At 38.0% G+C, this 8,453-nt stretch overlaps 1 protein-coding gene across 3 annotated transcripts; it reads left to right on the forward strand.

Moving 5' to 3' along the window:
* Positions 1-388: 388 nt before the first annotated feature.
* On the forward strand, positions 389-7,923 carry FAM174A (family with sequence similarity 174 member A). 3 transcript variants are annotated; one of them, XR_010745693.1, is made up of 5 exons: positions 389-721; positions 3,740-3,874; positions 3,979-4,091; positions 4,518-4,614; positions 7,362-7,923. XR_010745693.1 is itself a non-coding variant. In XM_066338587.1 (3 exons), exons 1-3 carry the CDS (start codon positions 444-446, stop codon positions 7,381-7,383), a joined length of 435 nt encoding a protein of 144 aa, XP_066194684.1. In that variant the 5' UTR covers positions 389-443; the 3' UTR covers positions 7,384-7,923. The 3 variants fall into 3 exon arrangements, 1 of the variants encoding a protein (XP_066194684.1); XR_010745692.1 differs by lacking the exon at positions 4,518-4,614; XM_066338587.1 differs by lacking the exons at positions 3,979-4,091; positions 4,518-4,614.
* The last annotated feature ends 530 nt before the right edge of the window (positions 7,924-8,453 follow it).

Genomic DNA, 8,453 nt, shown 5'->3' on the forward strand with positions numbered 1-8,453 from the left:
TGGGAAACCCGGTCTGACAGTGCGATTGGGGTGTGTGGGGAGAAAAGCGGGGACACACCGCGCCACTGGAGCCGCCGCGGCGAAGGCGACTTCGGTGTCATTCAGCAGCGACAGCTCTGGCGTTGGGAAGTGGCTGCCAGGGGGTCTCATAAATGGTCACACTGGAAGGTTTCCTTAACATTTCTACCTTCACTGAAGTCAGTTATCAGGCTAAAAGTAGAGGACTGGTGAAAAAAACCTTACCCCGCCCAAAATTTGTTACATTCGAAGTAGCGCCTCACTCGCGCCCAAGCGCCAGCGCCCACGCCCAGGAAACGGGCGGCGCCCACGGCGGCGATGGAGCCGGACGGAGCGGAGCTCCGCGCCTTCCGCTTCCGGCGGCCGCGCTGACGGCGGCGGGCCCCGCGGGGCTGCGCGGCCGTGCTGGGCGGGAGGCAGGGGACATGGGGCCGCCGGCGCTGCCGCGGCTCCTGCTGGGGCCGCTGCTGGTGTTGCTGGTGCTGCTGGAGGCCGCCCGCTGCGGGGACGCCGCCACCGCTTCCCCGCGCCCCACGGAGGCGGCCGGCGGGGCCTCCACGCGGAGCAGCAGCAGCAGCAGCAGCCGTCTGGCCGAGGTGTCGGCGCCGCCCGAGCAGGGCCAGCCCATGACCCAGCGCGCCCTCTCCGTGCTGGTGCTGGCCAGCGCCGCCCTCATCGTCTACTTCGTGATCCGGACCGTGCGGTGAGGGCGCGGAGCGGGCGGGCGAGCGCGGCTGCGGAGCGTGTCGGCCCCGCGGCTCCGGAGGGGCCGGCGAGCAGCGCCCGACCGCGCCGGGACGCTCCCGGTGCCGCCTCCCCGGTGTGGGCGGGGAGCAGCTCGGGCGGCTCCGACACGTCAGCGAGAGCTGGGGTTGGGCCTTTCCCGGATCCCTCCTGTGCTCTCGGCTGGGCTGGGCGCTGCTGGCGTCCGTCAGCCCGCCTAAGTTTATTTTTTATGTTCTTAGAGTGATTTTTTGATCACTTTGCAAACTTCTGTACCGCTGAACTACCAAAGTTGTCCTTCTCCCCGATTTTTTTGGGAAACATTTTCTTTTATGCCTTTTTTTTACAGTAAAGTTAACCTATTTTGTGTCTTTTTAAGGGAAGGGCCCTTATAAAGCTTACTACCACTTAGCTGCCTTTATGTTTCTCATAGAAGCTGTTCTCTACATAACTCGATGCGCTTTTGCAGTTAAGTACAGTGTTTGTTTTTGGTTTTTTGTCCTAGTAGTTTTACTTCTCTCTCACGCTTTAATAACTTGAATTCTTCAGAGCAAGGGCCAAATGTATGATTATGCATAAAGCACCTCAGTTATACAGGAAGTTCTCTATGTACTTTTCATTACATTTAGATACACCCATTGTGTGTAGTATCTGCATCATTTTGTTTAGAAGGGTAGTTGAAAAATAGGTCCCTTCCAACTGAGCAGTGTCAGTCACACAGTAAAAGATTTTAAGTTATTTTTGTTAACACCGGGGACACTGCTTTAGAGTCATGGCTGTGCATGCAGGTTGCTTAAGCATCTCCAGTATTTCTGTAGCTGTAGTTTTTTAACTACTTCTTATATAGAGAAGAGTTTGAGTTGTAAGTGATTAGTGTATCCTTTCTCAACAGGATTTGCTTGAATCTAGAATCTGTGCCAGCTTTGTGATAAGTTGTGGTGTTTTTTTTTTTTGTTTTTGTTTTTTTTTTTTGTTTGTTTTTTTTTTTTTTTGCATTATCTACAATCTAGACAATTTGCTATGACTGTCTTAGGTTACCCTCAAATCACAGTAGCAACTCACTTTGCATTTTTGCATTTTAACCCATTAAAGGAAAAAAGTAAAATGTAAAGGGAGATCGACAGAAGTGTTGCCTGTACGAGTAGCATGTACTGCCTTCTCTTAATTTCATATTTTTGTTGTGTTTAAAATAGTTTCTTATCTGCTAGGATATCCACAATGCTTGTCCTAGTCCCAATTGCTTAGCTTCTACTTTAGTGGAAACCAAAACGTACAATATATAAGAAACAACCTTATTTTTCATCACACTGTCATCTTAAAAGTTTCAGAATTTTTTTCTACTTTGTGCTTTGACATGTACAGCTTCTTTCTATGTTGAGGAGTAAAGAACAGTTGAAGTAAATGAGGAGCACGGAAGAGACTTTGTCTTGAACTGAAAAGTAAAATTTTTGGGTTTGGTACTAGCCTTAGCTTTAAATGAAAAAGCTGGGTAGTTTGTTCTGGGCTAAAGCACTTAAATGCATGGTGTAACAGTTGCTGCATTTTCACATCATAATTGAGGGTGGAGGAAATGGTTGTGTTGATTATTTCTTCTAACTTTAAAAACTGGAGAACTTTGAAGATAGGTATGTACTTCATCTCTTTCCCATTTTTACAGCGTTAGATTTGCTTCTCAGTTCCACAGGGACATATACTCTGGAGTATAGTGAAAAGATAAACCAAGATTGAATGCTGTAGTATGTTCTTTCAAGAAGGGTATTATAAGTACACCAGAGTTTCAGGACAGGATTTGAAGCTGAGAATTGCAGTATTGTGTTTGATATCTCTTACAAGATAGTTAAAATGGTGCCCAAATGTGGGACAGAGTCACTATGCACAGTATACAGTAGTGTAAGGTATATACATAATAGATAGCAGTACTATATCATAATAGATTGAATTTTTTTATTAGCTCAAAAATATTCTGTGTTGTAGTTCCTGCATGTTGTAAATATGTTTTGTAGGCACCTAACTTGGGGTTGTAAATTCTGGAGTTTCTAAATTAAAGACCTGTTACCACTTCTGTGTTTTAGCACTCAGTACCAGGAAACAATTTTTTTTTTTTTAAAGTCCTATAGCTTTCCTGTAGTTATTTGCCAGTTACTGAAAGTGGCTCTGGCTGCATTCTGTAAACAGATGCCTTTGCACATTGTTTGGTGAGTGACTACTGGTCTGAGTTCTGGAACTTGAGCAAGTCTTGTTCCATGGGTTAAAGAGTAGTTCTGGAATGGCAAATGGAATGGTTCATTGCGTGGGTGATGCGCATGGGACCCAGGCCCATGCAGCAAATCTGTGAAGAGTGAGAAAAGCAGATGCAGACAGTCTGCTTGTCTGTGATAAGCATTGTGCCTTAATCCTGAAACATGAGTCACTGCCTCTTCCTTCCGTGCTTTGTGAAGCATACAAAACATTGACTCTGCAGGATCTATCTTATTCTAAAGTGTAATTACGGATGATTTTTTAACTTGCTGTCTATAAAAGACTTCACAAACAATAACAAAATTTCTAGTGTCAGCCATGACTTGTGTTACAAGTTATAGCTTTGCTATAGCTTTGTTTGGTTTCTGCCTGATTTGATCTGTTTTCTTTACAGATGCAAAAGATACATAGAGTAGCAAGACACATATGTAGCAAGACAATTTTTTTCTCAGTAGAATATATTAGAAGTATGCTTTTGCATATATTTTTGTGTGGCTCTTATATTTAGATTCTAAGTGCCATTTTGTATTCACTACATTAATCCTGTACAAAACTACAGATGACACTCTTATTGGCTGTAATCATTTCATCTAAACTGTTGACTTTTAGAATTGTCTGACCTCTGATAGAGCTAAGTGTATACACTTACCATAAATTGTAGAAAACTTGCATTAAGTATCCATACAGCAGTATTTTACATTATTTGATCAGAAAGTAGCAAAAGATTTACATTACTTTCATGTTTTAAAATACTTTTCAGGCTCAGAAGGCAAAACAGAAAAACCCGAAGATACGGAGTTTTGGATACAAACATAGAAAACATGGAGCTGACCCCATTAGAACAAGATGATGATGATGATGATACAACACTATTTGATGCCAGCCATCCTCGAAGGTTTGTATTTAGAACCTGAATGTACTTCTAGTAATAGAAGTGAAGGAGTGTGTGTGATAAGCAGTTTCTCTTAGAAAGCTCACTGCTGTGTTTCATATGCATAGTTGGAGAAGGGATGTCAAGATCTCTTGAATTTTAAATGGGCAAGAATTTAGTGGGCAAGAAGATAAACACCATTTGTCTTCAACATGTGAGTTCCAGAGAAATGGAGAGGAAGGTAGGATATTTTTGTTACAAATACAGTGTTATTGAAGCTAATGTTAAATCAACAACCAGCTTTCACCTCTTTTTTTTTTTTTTTTTTCTTAATTTGAAGGCTCCTTAGTTTTTCCTGTTTATTCTCACCTATGAGTTCTCCTTCAAGGAGCTTTGCTTCATTCTGCTTTCTTATTGCTAAAGTAGTCAGCAGTTAGTTGATGATGATCCTGGCCCAGGTTTTTTTATTTGGTACTGCTGCACTGAAAGATTCTTGTTCTTAAGCTACTCTCTGAAACTTTGTAGATACAGGAAAATTTTGTTGGATTTTCTTTTTGTGTTTAACTTTTTTTTCCTTTTGTGTTTAACTCTGTTTCCTTAGTGTCCTTAAACATGATCAATTAATACTTCAATTCATGCAATTCACACTTAATTTTTTTCTTTTTAGAGTAATGCCATCACTTTGCAGGTGCAAAGATACAGTAAAGAATTGATGGGATTATCATAGTCGTAGTTCATAGTGAAGGCTACTTGACTACTGTCAAGTATCAGAAGAGATCAGAGGAATTCTTCCAGTCACAGCAAGTAATGGATTCACACTGTCTAATGTGAAATAAGATTCAAATCTCAAGCAAAACTGTTTCATAAATGCAACACATGATGTCTCAAATGAATTAAAAGTACTGGAGTAGTAAGTCAGGTGTTCTGCCATTTATCAGGAGGAACTTTGGATGCAGTTCCGGAACTTGAAGAGAAAAGTTCAGTCTGCTTTAACTTTGTCTCCTTAATAGGAATCTTTCTGATTTAATTTTTTTCCCCTAAGTCAGAGTCTCTCTCGACTTTTTTCTGCCCTATACACTAGATTAAAGTAGCTAGAGTATCTCCTCTTAGCATTCCTTTGTATTTTAGAATTATGTGACATTTACCATTACCCTATGTTACTAGTCTTTTTCCTGTGTGTGTATATATATATATATATATATATATATATATATATATATGTAAAATGTAACAGGTAATTGTCACATTATATCCAGGAATTCCCTCAATGTCTTCCTTAAATCTTTCAGCTTCTGTTGTAATTCAGCATACTTGTTAGACATTGAGGTATTTGATGACCAGTTAATACGATATTTTTTATAAATATTTTTATAAATGCTTATTTACAGGAGTATTAAATATGTTTTTAGTAGGAAGTAAAATTATAATATAGCTAGTCATCATTAACAAACAGTATTATACAATTATAACTTTTCAGAGAGTATATTTCTGATTTTTCTTCCTTCCTGTTTCCTAAATACTTCATTTTGAGGGAGAAGTAAAATTTGTTGAAATATTTCATTGTAGAAGTATCTAAACTTGTTTCAACAGCACTCTGAAAGTAAGTGCCTAAATTACTGAAGTCCTTATATGGATACTGAGAACTCAGGAAAACAAGGACTTCAGTTATATTTAGTGAAGATGGTGAATTTTCTCTGGTTTTGTATATTTATATCTTCCTTTTCTCTTTTATGGAGAGAAGCTCTTAAAATTTTAAGAGCTTCTTTTAAGAATTTTAAGAGCTACTTTTTACTTTGAAATAGTTCATGTGTAGGATGAAAACAGTGTAAATTCACTCTACAAATCTTTGTGGAACAGCTTGATAAAATGGTGTTCAAACTTTGCAAAGGTACATCCTTGCTGGGAAGATAGTTTGAAAACTAGAGTCTTGAATTATTTTATTTTTAAAAATCTTGATTGGGAGTGTACTTTTTAAAGTTAATTTATTACCCCTTGTTTTAACTTGTTGCATTTGCACTGAAGCTCAGTAATCAGTCTTCATGCTACTGCTTAAGCACAATGACCAAAGGGAGAACAAAGTGCCTAAGTAAGCAAAGACAACTTGATGCTGAGGACAACTTTATGAAAGTAATACTCACATGTTCTGGAGAGATGTCATTACACTTTTTTCTGACATTTGCAGTAATTCAGAGGTATGGTTGATTGGATTTTTTTAAGGTAGCTTAAATGTATAATAGTCTGGTGGGAAGCCTGGGAACAAGGAAGAGAGGCTTTTAGTAGTTTTTTGAGTTTAGTGCTTTGTTAAGTAAAGAACAGTTGCAGTTTTACTTAACTTAGACTCAACAATTGAGCTTATTTACTGCTTAAGTTTCTTTCCCTTGTAACTCATAACTGAAAGCACTAAAAAACTGAATGCAGTTATGGGAAATTCTTATCTCCATGTTTATTTACATTTGTTATTGACATCAAAGTAATCAAGTTTTGGTATATATGTAAAAGTATTGATTTATATAGAAAAATAGGTATTTTTTCCTAATTTCTTTGTAAGCTGTTAAAAAATACAGTGACACCCAGTCTGCTTTCATTTTCCTTGCTTAAGACAATCTACCTTTTTTTAAGGTGCTACTCTACAAATAGTATGCCTATATTAGAAATCCCTACAGGCTTTTTTGGGTTAGCTGGTATTAGACCCTTTGCAGGATTAGGCAGAGAAACTGGCTTCTCTCCAAAAAATCACCATAGCAGAGTTAGTATACTGGTGTACATTACTGCTTTCAAGGATTGCTGTTTTCCTTCAGAGATGTGTGAAAAAAGGTCCCCAGTGCCCTCAGCTGTAACAATCACATTTTAAGTGTACTTCCACTGTCATCATTTCCCATGTCACTACTTTCTGTGCTGCTGCTGTTTGGGGCAATTTACTAAAAGAGTAGGTTTTAGCCATTTTGCTGAATAGCTTACTATTAAATTTACTATAAATAAGTGTGAAATTCTAGCCTTTGGTCTCTTGCAATACAACTTTACACACATGCTAACTGAGGAACGGTATACTAATACCACAGCTTTATTTTTCAAAATTACCTCACACTAGTAGTTTAAAATTCTCATTGAATTGACTTCACACAGAAACTGCCTGCTCAGGGCTACAAGAAACAAGGAAAATAATTTACTCAATCTTTTTTATAGTATTCCATGACTGGAATGATACCAAGACTTGCCAGAGTTTCAGTAGGAACTCAGTAGCCTTGAAAGTTCAAAAACATATTCATCAGGGTAAATTGCTTTTTATTTTTGTAAATGAGTTGTCTCTCTATTTGGAGAGGTTAAATGAATGTAGGTTGATGGTACTTTGCTTCACAGTAATATGGTAACTATGAGTTTTTCCAGTTAAATTTAATAATGAAATGTCATGTCTCTCTGGTTTCTTTCATAATGTGCTATCTTTAAAAATGTAGGCTAAATTTGCCTTGAAACAGGGCATTTCAGATTAATGCATCTGTTTCTTCTATTGTAGAGAAGTACGTGCCTTTCAATGAAAGAACTTAATCTTAGAACCAGAGAAGGAGACTGCTTCATGGGAGAAATGAGAAGCAAGAGGGTATGCCACTGGGGGGGAAACTAATTTAATTTGTGTATTTTATGGCATCCTTAATATCTTGCAATAAGTAATGTATAAATTTGTTGTATCTTTTTGTATATAGAGATTCTCAATGTATAGCCTATGGGGAGAGAGTACTAACTGCACTAAGATAAAAACCTATTTGGAAGAGAGATTACTTGTAAAACAGGGTATTTTTTGCTTGTTACAGATCTTGTATGCCATTAAATGTGGTATACACTTTTTTTCTACAGTAACCTGGAATGTTAATTTTTTCTTCTGATATTAAATTGTAAGTAAATATAGCCACTGTCGACTTCTCAGAATTGTTAGAACTTGACTTTAATTGAGGAGGTGATTTATTGTTTACCTATAAAAAGCCAAACTACTGCCTTCTGTGTTGACAATTTAAAAAACTGAATTAACATGTTTTGTGTGAACTTCAGTGAAAAAATAAAATGTATTTACAAGTGTTCTAGCATTTAGTGTGATACTCCAACACTATACATTTTAAGGATATTGGGGATATTAATATAATTATGTAAAACATGGTATTGCATCATCTTCTTGTTGTTGAGGCTCCTGATTGCAACTCTTGAGTTAATTTTTTAGTGAGGTCAATCTTCAGCTTGTGTAGACAGTTGTGGCTCAGTGACCTTAGGGTGTTGCTGGTGTAATCCATGTGATGTCAGTATTCAGACCTGTAATGAAGCAGAGATAATCCTTTGGGAAAATTCTAAATATTCTGTAATTCTAAAATGAAACATTGACAGCAGAACCACTGTTACTGAAATGTGTGGTAATACTCACATGAATGTAGTTGACATACAGCAGTTATGTTAAGGTTTTGGCTAGTGCCATAGAAATTATTAGAACAGTCTTTCAGACCTGAAAGATAAATTTTTTAAAATGTATTTCAGTTTCCACTGTAATCTTGATAATATAGACAAAAATGTCCAAATTCTAGTTTAGATGTAATGTGTAATTTTTTTGCTAATTGCATATGTC

The sequence above is a fragment of the Sylvia atricapilla genome, chromosome Z, assembly GCF_009819655.1.
Source record: "Sylvia atricapilla isolate bSylAtr1 chromosome Z, bSylAtr1.pri, whole genome shotgun sequence".
In the NCBI taxonomy this organism is placed as follows: Eukaryota; Metazoa; Chordata; class Aves; order Passeriformes; family Sylviidae; genus Sylvia; species Sylvia atricapilla.

Bases quoted from the DNA above. Each gene is read 5' to 3' on its own strand.
- FAM174A (XM_066338587.1), top strand. From the start codon at position 444: ATGGGGCCGCCGGCGCTGCCGCGGCTCCTGCTGGGGCCGCTGCTGGTG. The intron at 722-3,739 runs GTGAGGGCGCGG...AATACTTTTCAG, and splicing joins TTCGTGATCCGGACCGTGCG to GCTCAGAAGGCAAAACAGAA. The intron at 3,875-7,361 runs GTTTGTATTTAG...CTTCTATTGTAG, and splicing joins GATGCCAGCCATCCTCGAAG to AGAAGTACGTGCCTTTCAAT.